General features: G+C 42.6%; 1 protein-coding gene across 1 annotated transcript; it reads right to left on the bottom strand.

Moving 5' to 3' along the window:
* Positions 1–15,737: 15,737 nt before the first annotated feature.
* LRAT (lecithin retinol acyltransferase) lies at positions 15,738–16,993 on the bottom strand (the record flags this gene model as incomplete). Its single annotated transcript, XM_080343588.1, has 2 exons — positions 15,738–15,890; positions 16,451–16,993. 2 exons carry the CDS (start codon positions 16,991–16,993, stop codon positions 15,738–15,740), a joined length of 696 nt encoding a protein of 231 aa, XP_080199714.1.
* Positions 16,994–17,243: the final 250 nt, after the last annotated feature.

Genomic DNA, 17,243 nt, shown 5'->3' with positions numbered 1-17,243 from the left:
TTCACACAAATGTTTCTTGCCAGCTCACTATTATTTGCTGAACAATTAAGCTTCCTAGTTGAGGCCTCAACTAATAAAGTATCTGGAAAGCAGAGAATAAAGGAAACTGAATTAAGGACAGTAAAGAGTGCATAAGCATTCACATGTCTGTCTCTTCATTAGATGTTCATTACTCAAGGTCCCAAGAAACCAATTATCTCAAACACTGCAGTAAGGTCAAACCTGTTGCACCGAACTGAACACTGCCAAAATGGAGGGGAGTTCAAAAACAGTTACATCCTTTTTATTCAGTCTGAAGCTACCTATTAATCTTCAGCTGGTCACTTCTCCTGCTTTTGTACAAACTAAACTATTATTTTTAGCTTGATTATCCAAATGAGCACTGTTACCTACACACATTATTTATTTTACCTGACAGCTGACTATGTAACTCTCTACCACTACCAGAAACAACAATTAGTAAAAATAAAGCCATACATAGTAGTTAATGTAACAAATGTTATCCTCCACATCTTTATCTATAAAGACTTTCAAATGATTTCTGGTCACATTAAGCAAGCTTTTGCTTACATAGGCAAAATGTTCACCAGCTCTATGTCTGCTATACCTTTTATTCTTCAATTACATGTTCTACTGAAAATTACTTTTCAAAAACCTAAAGTTTCTCTAAAGATTATACACTATATTTATGGAGTGATTAAGCCCCTCTCACTGCCACATTCATGCATGTTATGCAATATTACTGTCCAAAGGTGGACTTCCTCCACAATAGCTTAGCCATTTCAAATATGGTTTGAATAAAAGTAATAATGAAACTGTTCTTCAGTGCATTTTCACAATGGCCTTTATATGACACTATCACTTACTCTACACATTCCTTAATTAGAATGGTGACAGAATAAACACAACTCCAATTTTTTCCATCCTAGAAAAAGAAGACTTTTGGTGGAGATTTATGTATTTTGTCTTTTCTATCAGGATGGTATTCATTTTGTGGCAGAAATCCAAGTAACCGCCACTCCAGTGAAGTTACATTTACAGGACACCCACTACTGGTCATTAAACAAGCCAATCCTTAAACTCCTGGCTTCATCAAAATGAGATTCCAGAAAGGAAGGCAGGGGAGAGTACAAAGAGATTCCTGACAGATAACAGCAGTAAAAGCATCACTCCTATCTGCCACAAATGGTGTCTCATCTCCCTTCAGCAAGTGAACTATATGTACTGTTTTTCACAGCCTACAAGCTGCATGGTCATTCCATCATCAGAGAATCTCTTGCGGTTTTGGGCCTAACGAGATACAGAAGTAGACAAAAACAAAGCTGGGGCAAGGAAGACCTATAAATTAATCTTCCCTTCGTCTCAGTGAGTTCAAACATCCAGCCAAGAAGAACACTATCTGTAAGAGCTGCAAGTGGATACCAGATTAAAATCGTGGGAGTTGATGAGTGGGCCCACAGTGCTCCCAGAGAGGCAAAGAGGCACTGAGGAGTTTGGGCAAGAAAACAGCAAGAGGAAACAAGTAAGCCACAGGCAGGCCCAAGGATAAAAACACCACCTGAGGAGGCAAGACAGTCACCTGGGGCAGGCAGAGAAAAAAAAAATAAGAGAGAGAGAGAGAGAGACAGTAGCCCCGGAAATACCCTGCGCTACTCTTGCCGGCTTGCACATTGACGAGGGCATCCGCACTGGCCCCATCTCCTCACGCCCTCGTCCCTCACACTGCCTCCGCCTTTCCCCACAGCACAGCAAGGGCCCGCCTCTGTCCCCAGGGAGACGAGGCCGCGGCACGACCCCCAGCCCTGCCTTAGGCGCTCAGCACCACTCCGGCAGCGCGGAGCGCAGAAAACAACTCCAGCCGACCCCTCCGCCAGCCACCTCACCCGCCTGGCCCCGCCGCCACGGCTTTCCCTCGCTCTGCCTCAGCCTAGCCAATCACCGGGCGGCCAGGGTGGGCACGAGCATAATTGACAGGCGACACCAACCAATCACAGCGAGGCAAAGGGCCGTGCCCGGCACGCGAGCTCTTTTAAAACAGGCGGCCGTTGGGCAGAGGGCTCCTGCCGGGGCGCGTGCGGCGGCTGCGCGGGCTGGGGCGGCGGGTGGAGCCGTGTGACGCCGTGTGACCGCGCTGAGGGCGGGGGCGGCGGCGGCGCTGCCGCCTCAGGCTCCTCCTGAGGAAGGGCCGATGTCCACCTCTTCTGCACCCCCTGCCAGCGCCTTCCTTCACTCCGTCCTTCCGAAAGGAGAGCAAGCTGTAAGCTCGCCGTTAACGTTTCAGAACCTGGCCGCGATTTTTGTGTGTGTCTTTCAGCTTACATCTGCTGTTAAAAGCTGTATTTCGGACTTTAGGGTGTACTCTGAGGTGCGTTTGTACTTCAGGGAGCGTTTATGTTGACCGGTAACCCCTGGGTGAAGTAGGGCTGGTTTTGATCCCTACTGTTTTAGCTAATATTTCAGTTTGTTGGAAATTAACCGTGTTTGCTTAGTAACAGCCACAGCCAAATACTTCTGACAAAGACTTCTTGCCCTCCCTTTTCCTAAGATTTAAATGCTCAACTGTGCTTACTAATAAGGCAGAGAATCTCAGAAATTTTAATTTTAATTAATTTAAATTTAATTAATTTTAATTTGGGAACATGCAAATTCATCAGTATTATGAATATGTTACAGAGCTTTTAGCAATCTAGTTTCAAATATGCCCTGCCATAAAATGGTCACACCACTATTTTAGACATTTACCTATTCAAGCTTATTTCTCAAAGAGAAAGCTTATTATCCTTTTATTAATAATGGCATAATACCATAATTTAAAAGTTCTGAATGGCCAACAAACCGAAGCTATTGCCTTGAAGATTAGATGTCACCACCTGTTCATTTTAGGTGTCTCCGTATTTTTTGACCACATCTAAATCAGGGCAATTAATGTTTTAATTCCTCTTTCTAGGAGTCACAACTGTTCACAGCAAAGGGACAGTTTCTCATAGTTGTAATTTCTTTCACTCTCCCCATACATATATAAATACCACTCATCCCAGGTTAATCCCATATTTCAATTCACTTATTTATAAATAAGATTTACTTAAGGATGGGAAGAAGACCAGGGCCAGAACTATGTTTAGTATTAATCAGCGTATTTAGTTTTTACTACTTCATTGAATCAGTACCTTAGTACTTAACTGGTTTTAGGATTATTTTACTTATTTTAGGATTATTTTACAAGAGTTACAGTATAATTTGCAAAAAGCATTTGGCACAAATTCTGGTTAGAAAATTACTTTAAATTGCAAGTAATGTGCTATTTGCCCTAAAGCTTAATACAGTTCCTCTTAATACTGAGTTAGTTTCCTCACTAATGTCTTTTTGAAACTGCCACAAATCTGATGGATGAGGAATGAGGGCAGTCCTGCCAGGATTATGACATTTATTCCTTTGGCTGAATTTGGAAATGTGAAGGATGTATTTTTCTTACACATTTTATTTTATAGCACTGCACCAGACAGTTGCATTTCTTTTCCTCTTAAGTTATTTTAGGTAGCTCTGAGACAGAAGTCCTTGATTATTTTTTTTTAAACTTCTGTTTCACTGGAATGCTAGCAAGCCCCAGCATATATATTCCTGGAGTGGGCTGTTACTGCAGTTGTAATATGCTTTAATAAAAGCATAAGCTTTTTTTTTCTTTTGGTCAGTGTAAATTTTGCTATGGCCTGGAGCAGGAAAAGAGGGTGTGTAGTATTTCTGCACTCTGATGGGTTTGATATGTAGGTAGTGGAAATATGTTAAAAGGAAGCAGACATCCTTTGAAGTTTAGACAAAGGTCTCTGTAAGAAAACCTAGACATAATATGATTGTAAATCTAATTATAGTAAGCTGTCTAGAAATACTTCAATCAATCAGTCCATTTTATTTGGGGTTTCAGTTTATCAAGTAGCTGCAATGCCTGTTTCAGTAGGATTCTCCTTATAAGGCATCCTGGTGCCCAAAGGCTCTTTTCTTGTGAAAGGTGCTGTTCATTCTTGTTCAGCTTTCTGCCTTGAAAGAAATTGAATCATTTTTTAATTACAAAATTACAAAATCTGATATTTTTGGAATAAGCATTTGAGGGAAGAAAATATGAAATGTAGAGAAAACATCATACAGAATTGCCTTTTTTTTTTTGTAAACTACTTTGAGGCATGTGCCACGTGATTTTAACATGCAGATATGCAATGAATATAAAAAAATGGATCCTGAAGCATGTTCTGTCTTCACTTAGATGCATATGTATATCAAGAATTTCATTGATGTAAACTGAATTAAATCAATATTGCTGAGTGCAGAGTGATATAAAATGCACATAACAAGGTATGTAAAATCTTTCTGCTTGTTTTTTCCCTCGTGACCTCCAGAACTGTTGTTATTTGCGCCCTCAGTATCTCACTCTTAAAAACCTGGGGCCTGTGTCACAAAGCCATACCTTTAATCACTGAGCAAAACCGGCTGTTTTCTGGCAATACAGCTAACCCCCTGAGGGAAGGAGCAGATGGGAATTGCTGAAAAAAGTAACTCCACAAAGGGTTGGTGGAAGAAGTGGTGAAGGTCAGGGAATAGATGGGAAGAAAGGATGGGAAGGTGGGAAGATGGAGAATCCTGTCCTGAGTACTGTGGTCTTTTGGTGCTCCCCTGGTACAGAATGCTTTCCCCATCTGCTTTTTAGGCAAACGCTTTAAATTAGTGCTGAAATGGCATATATGCTTCGCACATTTGTACAAAGGCAATTAAAGAGTTTTGGTGGTTTTAGTGCTTCTGAAAGTGACTGCTGCCCCAACAACCTTGTAACCAAAGTTTTCCTTCTGCAAGAATGTGAAGCACGAATACCTATGGAGTGGGTTTCCTTCTGTCACACGGCTGGTGTCTCAGTACTCGCTGGAGAGCTTGGAAAGATCGGAGACAGTTCCTTCTCAGTCACTGCTCATTTTTTTTTTTTATTTCTCTGCAATATTGTCAGAAAATACCTGAATTTATGGTAGCTTCTGTGAAAGCCTTAGAGCCTATTTCTGCTTTGGAACCAAACAGGCATCAGGCATCAAACTGTAAAGACTCTGGTCGTGCCTGACCTGACCCAGACATTAACTAGAAGTTTACCAGAGAGGCTAAAGGTTTTTATATCACATTACCTGTTGATTATTTCATAACTCTGGAAATAAATCACATTGAGTGCAACAGTGGAGAACAAGGTTTAATTTTCACTTTTCCTAATTTAAATATTTTAAACACCTTAATTGTAGTTTCAGAAGTTGAAAGAGTCTACTTTCTTTGGGCTGTTCCTACTTGACTTTGAATTACAGCTTATTCGGAGAATCTAAAGGGCATCAATTTATCAAGGCCACATCCTTTTAATTTATAATCCAGCTGCTGTGAGCTGCTAACTAGCTTTTAAGTCAGGAAACTCTGGACTGTCAATACCAATTACAGTTAAACAACTTACAATGCTTCTGTGTAGTTTTCTTTGTATTTTTCCTGAGGCTTTAAGGGTATACTGCTGTGCTTGGAGACACAATTAATAAAGTCTGAAGCCATGTAACCTGTGTTTTTGTGTGTTTCTTTCATTTAGATATATACATATTTTTATATATAATTGTATATTATACACACATGGAATCCCATGACTTATCTTTGGGGTTTCTTACAGTATTTATTAAGTACAACTAACAGGATTATTTTTAAATGCTTTTCTGTATCTAGCTACTGTTTATCTTACAAAGCTTAGTGACACAACCAAAACTGCCATGAAAAACTAAAAACCACCACTACATTGTGGGCAACTATAAACAAAATTGGGGTCAGGCAGTTTGACTGTTCCATCCTGATTTCTTATTAGATGCTACAAGAGTGAAACAGGAGTTCAAAAATCAACATTTCTAAACCTACTGAGCAGTTATGTGAACTTAGAAAACATCTGATTTACTCATTTTTTTAAATGCGAGTTTCACAGTTAACTGATCCCAGTTTGCTGGAGATCTGCACAGTGCAGTTTCCTGCATGTACCAGAGCCACTAGGTGGGAGTATGTTATCTTGAAAGAAAGTTTGTCAGGCCCGGCTGTTTTTATTGTGGAGATGCTGCAACACCATCCGCACCATGTCGAGTTGGTGATCAAATTGGGATATTTTCCATGCTCGTGTCCACAACAGGATGCTGGGGAGACACTGCCCTGCCTGCCTCGTTGCTCCTTCAGCCCGGGAGGATTTGAGCGGGAGCAGATACAAAGGCTTACTGGTAGTTACACCTCCAAAAAGCAGATCTGGTATCCAGACAAGGACCACAAGCACTCTACATAATCTAGTTATGTAGAAATTTCCAAGGCTAAAAAAGATTCAGAAAAACACCTTACTAAGATGCAAGCTAATAATTAAAAAAAAAAAAGCGCCTCATTATATCAGAAGTGAGGCATTTGTCAGAGAGAGAACATACAGGTGACAGATATAGAAAGGGCCTTTTGAGAAAGATGAGACCATAGCAAAAACATTTGGGGTTTTTTTGGCAATATTCAATACAAAAGTGATAGAGAAGTTTTCAATGTAAACCCATTATTTTCTGCAGAAAATACATCCTCACACTAGTCTTAAACTGAGGGGTCAGTGAAAGGAATTTTAGGACTGATGAGTAAACTTAAGTAACAAACTGATAAGGCTGGGTGTAGTCAAGTCTCAAGAAACTCCAGGATGGTATTTGACTGGACTTGAGAGGTGTAATGTGTAATACATTTCTGAGGGTGGCCATGGTACTAGAAGGATGGTGCCAAATGAGCAGCTTTCAGAAGAATTTCAGCACAAATTTGCGGAAGCTGAAAAAAATCCGACTTTCACACCAGGAATATCTGAAAGTTGTAAGGCTATAAGTGGAAAAAAAATGAACACAAAATGATTATTCATTGTTCCCTGTAGTACAAGAAGGGGAGGGACAGCTAATGTAAGCATCAGGCAGATAATTAAAAAAAAAAGCTCTTTTTCATATGCCATAATTAATTTTGCCATAGAACCTTCTGGTGGTCAGACAGATAAGCTAGAAAGGGTGTAAGACAAGTTCACATAGGGTAAGAGTATTAAACATAATGAAATTAATGCAAGTTTTAAAGCTGGAAGCTTGTGAATTGTTGCTTATGGAAATTTTTGATAATATATCAAGACTCTGTCAGTACCTGTACCCTGTCCTCAAGTGCTCACTGTTGCTCCTTGGAGGAGAATGATACAGGGCTAAACTGACCTTCAGATATTGCCAACTTCATTCCTATGTTCCTATGGTGCTGAAAATTTGGCCTTCATCTATAAGCTGAAGTCTTTCAAAGGTGGTTAAGTTGTTAACAGTGTCTGGTTGTCTTGCTCCAGCTCTGAATTGAGAGTCCAGTTTTCCTAAAGATTAATCACAGTATCACAGTATCACAGTATGTTTGGGATTGGAAGGGACGTCAAAAGATCATCTAGTCCAATCCCCCTGCTGGAGCAGGAATGCCTAGGTGAGGATGCATAGGAACATGTCCAGGTGGGTCTTGAATGTCTCCAGAGAAGGAGACTCCACAACCTCCCTGGGCAGCCTGTTCCAGTGCTCTGTCACCCTTACTGAGAAGAAGTTTCTTCTCAAATTTAAGTGGAACCTCTTGTGTTCCAGCTTGATCCCATTACCCCTTGTCCTATCATTGTTTGCCACCGAGAAGAGCCTGTAGGTATGTTCACAGAGAAAGATCTCAGAAGCCAGCTGAAGAGTGCCTTGCCTGGACCAGCAAAAAAACAAAGTAGAAACACTGGTGGCAGCACAGAAGCAACCATCTCTAGGCAGCTGTCTGAATAGATTTGAAGAACTACAAACAATTTAAAAAGCTGCACAGTTTATGTCCTGTAAGATTCTTCAGATCATAATTCACTGTAAAGTTAATAGTGATTTGGTTTCATTTCTGAACATTGTTATTAAATTTCCACAGGTACAAGATTTTGGGGACCTCAGGAAACCGGTGGGAGTACTTCATGCTTAATCTTGGTCTCTGTGAATACAGTGACAAAGCTCCTGTTGATTTTAGCTGGAAGAAACATTAACCTAGTGATGCTGTTGCAATAAAGAAGATTGCAGTACTACATACTTAATTATTAAGAACCTGTCCTGATGGGAATATTTTTAAATATGCAGTGTTACTAAAGTGATTTTTTTTTAAAGTAACTTCTCTTACTACTTTCTTTTATTAGCATCAAATAGTTTCTGCATAAACAGATGTCTTGCTCACATCCTATGTTCCCTTCCTGCTCACATTATACAGTAAGCTCACAATTTATGTCACAAATCCAGTCTCTCTCCCATAAGGACAGACTGTTGTTGCAAGCACAAATTTGTATTTAATTGCAGGATTCAGCACTGTCTGTAAGAGAGCTTTTAACACAAGCATTCCCTGAACTGAAAAATGTAAACTAGAAAGTTACTGAGGGAAAGTAATTTCTATAACTGGTTTGGGTGGATATTTTAAGTTTGCTTATTAAAAAAAATTTGAAAACCTCCTCTTTGCAAGTCATAAAAACTTCATTATAATTTTGAAACACATTTCATGTCTATGCATCAGGTCTACTGCCTATGTAATTCTCAGTGCTTTAACAGTATTAGAGTTACTGGAATTGCTCAAAGACATCAGAAATGGAAATGTTCCATTCCTCACTGGAGTTTCAGTTTATTAGCCAAGCAGAATTACTGCTTTCTCCAGGTGAGTTTTTGAAAAGACATTATTCCCAGTCTATACCTTGTCTGTCAATACATGATCAAATTGTCATTCTAAAATAGTACTTGTACAACAGAGTGCTTCTTTCTTATATATAGTGTGACCAAACCTACTTGCTGTCGGAAATTGGGAGTAAAAGCTACAGGAAAATAAAAAGCTGACTTTATCATGCGATTGCAGTGCTAAGTGGCTGATGTACTGGATGAAGAGATGTTACTTTTACCTCTATTTGTCAAGGCCACAGCCCAGTTTATTACACATTTGGATTTCCAGAGGAGCTGAGTTTTGTGGGTATCCTGAGGCTCACGAAAGACTGAGGAATGGGACATGGCAACATGACTGTGGATATCACGGTCTATGTATTCATGTATGCTTCAGGCATTGCAGCCTTACGCGCTCACCAGTCTGAGGTGGTTCTCAGCCCTGAGTGATGCCTTCAGGCTCCTCTTCCAAAGCCTGGGAAGAGTTAGATACTTTGGGAAGGATTCCTCAGGAACCAGCAAAGCTGGAACCTCTGTAAAGTGGATAAAAGGAGGTTTGGGATGGAATTTAAACAGTCTGGGGCATATCTGCATGATTCAGGGCTCTTGCTTCAAGTGAGTTGGTGTGACTACAGAACAGCACAGGATCACAAGGTTCTATCTGCTCAGGTTCCAAATGCGATAGCTGTGATAGGATGGTGCAGAACCAAACAGCCTCCTTGCCCGAGGGCTACATGTAGTTCTGTTTTTCACAGCTGTGCTATTTCTGGTTCTGGAGGGAACCAAGTCATTGTTGGCTCCAGGCTACTTACACTGTGCCCTACCACCTCATTTAGAGAGAAGCTAAATGGATGTGGTTGAAACCAGGTGCCTCCCTCCTCCCAAGTATTCATTTGGGGCTACATACAATCTCGTTTGCAAACAGAAACAGCAGAAGTTATGCTGTATAATATCTAATTCCAATCTTTCCAGGGGGACTGCAGGACACCTCTCATTATTTTCACATCCATATTTCTTCACTGTTGATTAGAATTAATTACTAGCTTTTTACCTACTGTGTGGCAGTAGCAGATCCACCCCTCCCTGTATTTCTGTGCAGTACTAAATGGAAATGTGCAGGTAATTTCTGCAAAACTGCAAGGAACACAGGTGCAAATCTCAGGCCTGAGAATATGCAGAAGATGAGGTGGCTTGGCAAGTTTAGCAGAGTATAACCCTTCATTTGTGTGTATTCTTAATTATATAAAATAATATACCTCCCTAGCCCCACAGAAAACTCTGGTTTCACAGGCAGGGAAGTTGCCTTCTGGTAAGGAACCATGTATTTTATTTATTTGGTATGTCCAATGAAAGGCACCCACAACCTTATGCAAATATTAACCAAGTCTTGCAGCTGGCCAGAAAACAGAGGGAACAGTGTTTTCTCAGTTAAGAAATAGAAAATAATTTTAAAAGAGAAACTGTAGGCAATAGTTAGAGAGCTACAGCAGGTACTTGCTTTAACTAAAAGTGTTTGCTTTAACTAAAACAACACTGCAACAAAGCAGCAAACCTTTGATCTAACCCAATGGTTTCTCCCTTGTTTTTACCTGAAAGCTTTCTGAACGGCTGCGGTTTGTGTTGTATCACAGTCAGAAATGTCCTTATCTTAGCATTTCTAGTTCCTGGCTGCACGTAGGGATCTGATTCCACTCAGCACCTCACTGGGGCCCATAGACTATGAGATGTGATAACCCCATTTCAAGGGGGAAAATACACAGAGCCCAGACAGAGCCTGTTCCAACACAGAGTGGCTGGAAAGCCATTTTCTCTTTGCCACAGGTGTTTCCCAACTTTATATATATATTAAAAACAAAACAAAACAAAGAAAAGCCCCCAAACAAAACAAAAACAAACAAACAAACCAACCCCAAACACACACACACAAACACACCACTGTCCTGACCATGAGATAAAATTAGAAAAGGTGAAGGCCACCTCATAGCCTTATCCAAAGTATGGTGAGTCTCCTGCAGGATAGACTGGGAAGGTCCAAGGAACAGGTGTCCCAAATCCTCAGCAATGCTATAACCATCACATTTTTGCACTCCTTATTAAATTTTATTGCTATTTCCATTCAAAGTGCCAATCAGGAAGGGACTCAAAGATTTGGGTGACAGTGGGGATGTCTACCTTAAAATTTTGGCCAGGTTAGTCAGCTAAACAAGGTCACAGAATAGGTTTATGCATTTGTATATGGTTATGCATGTTTGCATGATGCCAGTTGCAGACCCTGGTAACTAGTGCTCTCTTGAGTGTGCCTTGGGATGAGGCAGCCCAGGGAGTTCTACCAAGAACTACTAGAGGTGAAGCTTGGCTGTAGTAGTGAGGGAGTTCAGCTATACAGACATGAGTCACAGTGTACCACCACCTAGGCAGAAGATGGATCCCAGCCCATTTACTAGGTCAGATTACAGCCTGTGGCATTAATGGCATGCCTCTCAATTTAAGGGAAGGCAAGTTAATTGACTTAATCTCAGCCCTAACATGCAACCCCATCTCATGCCCCCTGAACTCCAGCTGGGGACTGGAGTGCAGACACATGACCATGCTCAGTATGCTCACCTAAGCAGCATCCGAGTCTTCATGGGCACACACTTTTCTCTTCAAGCTCTGACCCGTCCTTCAGCCTGTTTAATTTGCCCTGGGCTTGCAAGTAAAAGAAACCTACCTTACCTGCCTCCCGCACTTCCACTGCCTCCTGCAGAGCAAGCACCTAGTGGCAGGCGTTGAGATGTCCTTGTAGGGGACTAGGCAGCTGATTTGCTCCAAATAGCACTGTAGCAGAACAGCCACTGACTGTTTCCTAGTTCATAGATATGCTGTAGAGAAGAGGCACCTACTAAAACAAGGTCACAGAGCTAAATAATGTTGCCTAATAAACAGGGAAAACATTAAAAAGCTACAGAACATCACTCAGAAAGTTTACTATGCTATGAAACACAGAAATGGTAAATATAAATCACCAGTTTTGTCCCAGATGGAACTGTGGTACTGCAATCAAAATAATTCTGATTTAAGTCTCCTGAAGAACACCCCACTTTCCCCCCTTCTACCACAGTCTCCAAGCACTCACAACCATATCCTAAACATTCCCTTGACTTCAGAAGCAAAGCTAAGTCACAAACCACAGCACAGAATGAATTTTTAAGGAATTATGCCAAAAATAGCCCTCAAATGCTTTTAGTGATCTATTCCTACAGCAAAGGAGACAGTTTATTTAACCAGCACAACATTCTGAGATTCCTGTAAGGCTTACAGGAGAGTGTAATGCACTAGAGCAAAGAGCTTCAAAACTAAGTGTCTATGTCTTCATTTCCCATCAGTAAACCCATTCATGACAGTGAAGTGTTCAGAGGAAACAGTTCCTAAGCTATTACAAAGCATAAAGAGCAAATGGCTCCTAGAGTCACTGGAGACCTTTTTTTTTTGTTTTTGAATTCAGTGGATAAAGGAGATGCTATTCAAGACTGCCCTAACACAGCTCTGTATCCTTCAGTGGTGTGTGACGCTTTATTTAATGTGAGAACATGCAATAAATATTACACCACCATACCATTTCTAGAGATCACAGTTCTAATGTTTCTTATTGCTGCAGCCTGCTTTCTAAAACCTGTCTGGTTGATGTCAAGTCACACACAAGTTTAATTCCCTCTTCTCCACCCCCTCAGACTTTAACAAGTATTGCTATGATTTTGTTTTCATTAAAAGACTGGATGGTATTTATATGTAGCATTCTCCTTCAGCACAGGAGGACTCAAAGGTGAAATCAAGCAGCATATGACTGTTCACTACAAAATAAGTAATCGCTCATGTTGAAAGCTAAAATACAAATAGAAAGGTCAGTGTTCTAATGTCTTCATTTAGCAACTTATCTTTTTTTTTTTTCTTTTAAACACAGGTTTTGTAAAAACATTTCAAGCCTCGTGAATGCTTATTTTATTTTCGTTTTCTTTGGAAAGCCTGAAGTGAAACATCTATCCTTTTAACTTAATGTCTTTGCTACTTGCCTTTCCCAGTGGCACAGGGCTGATGGTTATACTCTCTGTTACATATCCTGGTTTAACCACACAACTTTTCAAAACAGCTCCGCCACTAACATGAACTACAGCTCTAGATTTACACTCCTTATCACCATCACTTACAGTTACCAATGAACTATTTCACTTCTAAGCACACACATTTCCGAACAGCTGAACTGCTCCACAGTTTTCTGTGTTATTATAACTAGCTCCTTCATTTCAATGGCATCGCAGTTGAGCTCGGGTCTGAAATGCAATGCTCCACCTAGGGCAAGTGCTTATTTTTACTCATGTAATTACAGAAAAAAAAATAGTTGACACTGACATTTACCAAAATATTTCAGACCACAAACACAACCTGAGCTAAACACGAGAACTCATGCCTGCTAGTCTTGTTTCTCCCCTTGGAGTATGACTGATTTGGCATACCTGACTTTAACAAAATTTCCAGATCTCTGCTAGAATTATAGTTGGTAGGAAAAAACTCCTAAATGAGCAACTGGACTTCTGTACTTACGCCCATGTTACTACTTGTCTCTGGTGAAAGAATACAGCAGGGCATTCTAGACCATTTTCTAGACCATTTCATAGTATTTTGTAAGTGTAAAATTTTACACTTTGCAGGAAAATTCTGTACTAATACAGCTGGAAGTCTGCAAGGAACTGATTTCATTTCTTTCATAGGCAACCCTATGGATATCCCAGTTTAGTCTCCCAGTTTAATTTGCATGCTTCTTGCTCAACTGCATTAGCAAAGCAGGAGCATTGGTCCTTTGCTATTGAAGCTAGAGCAGGAACCTTTCTCTGCCTTCCAAAAATCCCACTTATGATTTGGTTACTGGTCACGACCCCATTGTTTATTGTATAAGTGTATTATAAGAATTACTGGAATTCTTATAAATCCCAAGTAAATAAAGGGGAAAAGAAAAGCCCACCTGTAATCAGACACCATGTAACTGGATGTTAATGGACTGTTCAGTGCCCTACTGGGATATGTTAGAAAACATTATAGCATAATACTCAATTTCAAGAGGCCATCAGACATTTTTAAATGAATGAATTCTATTTATATAATTACAGTAATGAGTACAGTTCATACTTTATGCACAGGAAGTAAAAAAAACACACTGGAATTTATGTAAATATTACTGATGTGTACACTATGAAAAAGCAATTCATGTTAATTAAAAAACACCTTAATTTTAAAAGTTTACCAGAAACAGTTACACAGAGCATTGCAATCTTTGAAAAGAGAACAGAAGTTGTTTACGAGGGTCCAAGAGTCTTTGATATCCAGCTGCTTTGGAGCTGGGCTGCAGACTGAACACGTACTAAAAGCAGGGCTGAAATCCCCACTCGGTTGATGGCAGCAGTGGCCATGCTGCCATTTCCTACGGGCCTGGAATTTCACCCCAGTCTTTACATTCTTTGTCGGTTACACTGGAGCAGCCAAATAGAGTCAGTTTGCGAACCCAGTCTTCAAGCAGTTGTAAGGTCCAGGGGAAGGTGAAGGGGGTTTATAGCACAGTTAAAATTAGTCTCTCTAAAAATGGGGGAAAAAGTGGCCACTTCACTGGCAGAGCTGAGGAGACAGGATACTGAACACCACTCATAGAAAGAAGCAAATCTAAGGTTTAGTCCTTAGTGAAGACACCATGGTATTCACCTTTGACTAGAAAGAAAGGCAAGCATAGTGCGTGAACGTGTAAGTGCATGTATCGCATGCAAGGCATTCCAGGAATTGAACAATTTCTCTACATACATCAAGACATAATAGCAAAGCAAATAATAGCCAAGCTTTTTAGCACTCAATCAATTGGCTAGATGAACTAGATTTCAAATCCAACTTTACACATTCTTGATAAACAGAAAGGCCTCAGCTTTGAAGATGAATCATTTTTAGCACCAACTGTTGGCTTGCAAGTGAATTTACAAGAGATGAGCATAGAAAGACAGGTTGTCTTTCACCGAGAGGCATTTTGTTTTAAGGCAATATCCTAAATGACAATACAGCCACTACGTAAACTGCTCCAATGATCCCTGAAGTTTTACAGCACCCACACTGGGTCCCATTGCAGAGACATTGGTGTCTGTCCTCCTCCCTGCCAGGTTGTCATGGTTTAAGGCAAGGCGGCAATAAAGGCACTGGAATGCCGGAAGTTTCTGATATTTCTATGTGACAAGATATCATAAAGTAAGCTAGTTTCTCCTGTGTCCCCTAAAACTCTCTGTAGCCATTTATATTAGCTATACAGACCTCTATCAGTAGCAAGGAGAATGCTGAGGAATCGCTGTCTTTCCTTATCACTAACCAGATTTAAAAGTTGTTCAATACAGTAGCAAGTGTTTATGCAATTAATACAAACGAGAGATTTGTGCTGTTTTCCCAGAAGGGAAATGACTGTAGCCAATCCAGACAGATGTGCTCCTACAGCACCCAGCACCCAGCCTAGGGTTGTTTTTTCTTCTTTGCTGTCAAGAAGAGTAAGTTTACTTCTATCTCCAATAAAGAATACTCCAGGAATGGAGACAGTAACTTCTGAATATACATTATCTGTATCAAAGGAAAATGTAAGTAGTTTGCTTTCGATATCCATCACTTTGTGGAACTCCATCCATTTTTATTAATAGTCATGGCACCAGGGTATGTAGCTAAGAAACTGAACATATTACCAGAATCACTTACAGGTAAAGACAGGGAGCAGAACTGTAAATAATGAAAAAATAGGGTTGTGATAAAGTGTGTTAAAATGTACCAGCTGAGATTTTCAGGAAATCTATTATTTGGCTTACACAGTAAGCTATGCCTTGTGCACTATGTTCTAGACAAAGTTGTATTTAAAAACTGCACACAAGGTTAAGAAACTTTACGTGACACCGATGAGTAATCTGTGCTTTCATAAATACGGTAGTATACATCCTATATACAGACGCTGGTTGTGAGCCTCCAGGAAGGCTGTTAGCCAGCCATCCACAGAAAAAAGGGAATAAAGATAGTTGGGAGCGTGGTGGAGGGTGCCAAACCCAGGCAGACTATTGATGCTAATCCCACAAGCACTGAAGCAAGAACACTCCTCTGGTCTCGAATAATCATCTTCACAGTCTCACAGAACTGGAGAGAGAAAAAAAAAAGAGAGAGATCAAGGTTAAGAAGGAAAGCTTTAAAGCTTTAACCGGACCCACTCTCTCCGTTACAGACCAGCAGCTACCCGCCCAGCTTTCACACGGGGGCTCTGGAGCGCAGAGCGCGTCTGGCACTGCCTCACCACCTGAGCGGTAGTCCCAGCACTGCCTGCGGCTCCGGCTTAACGAGGAGCTTCCATGCACTTTAAGAGCGTGTTAATTGTTTTAGGAATTCAGCCCCACTTCCCCCAACACCTGAAGCCAACAGAGGCCCGGCTACCCGCCTTCCGAGCAGCTCCGCGCCTGCGGCAGTGCCCGCTGCGGGGAGAACGCCCGCCAGCTCCAGCCGGGGGTGGCGGGCGGTACCGGGCAGCAGCTCCCGAGGCCCGTGGCGGCGGCTGACCCGGTTCCGCGGAGCGGAGTTCCAGCGGGGCCACCGCCGGCGGGAAGGGCAGCACCACGCCGGCCGCCGCCTCTCCCGGCAGCTGCGCGCAGTCCCGGCGGAGCGGGTCCCCGCGGGGCTGCCCAGCGCCGACGGCCGGGCCGTACCTTGTCGGTCTGGAAGCTGACCGGGGCTCCGTATCGGCAGTAGGTGACGAAGTGCTCGCAATTGTTCCAGAGCAGGCTGTAGGCAGTGGCGCCCACCAGCTTCTCCGCCCGGCGGGCCGCCTCCTCGCTGCTCAGCACCTGGTCCTCGAAGAGCCGGTCCATGTGGTTGACCAGGATGCTGCCGCCGTAGGCGAAGTCCTCCACCGTGTCCACGCGGATGCTGGCCGTTTTGGTGATGACGCCCAGGATGAGCCGCTTGTTGGTCACCACCTGCTGTATCTGCCGGCGGTCGCCGGTGAAGGCGGGCAGGATGTCGGGCATCAGGTGGGCGACGCGATTCTCTCCCAGGTAGATACCGAAGTGGATGAAGAGGGTGCGGGGCACCTCCAGCAGGTCGCCCCGCTTGAAGCAGCTGGTGTCGTAGTAGCCGGGGGCCGCCGGCGGCGGTTCCCCGCCGGAGCCCGCGGGCAGGGGCCGAACGTTGACGAGGAGCATCAGCTTCTCCAGCAGCAGCGAGGCCGCCTGCGGAACCGGGTTCTTCATGGTCGGCGGGGGGAGCCCTCGCTGTCGCCGAGCAACCCCCACCGCCCGGCCCCGCTTTTCTAGGCTACCGGGCGGGGCGGGGCGGGCACCCGGGCCAGCCCACCGGGCGAGCGGCGAACGCCCGCCCCGACGATCGGCCGGGCTTTATTGGGGAGCGCGGCGGGTGCACGGAGCCGACCCCGGCGGTCCCCGGCCCCCAGCATGGCGGGGTGTCCGCAACCCGGACCCCGGAGCTGAGTACCAACCACAG

Source organism: Nesoenas mayeri (assembly GCF_963082525.1).
Source record: "Nesoenas mayeri genome assembly, chromosome: 4".
Taxonomy (NCBI): domain Eukaryota; kingdom Metazoa; phylum Chordata; class Aves; order Columbiformes; family Columbidae; genus Nesoenas; species Nesoenas mayeri.
The sequence above is the reverse complement of the archived record's forward strand: the minus strand, read 5'-3'. Positions and strand labels throughout refer to the sequence as shown.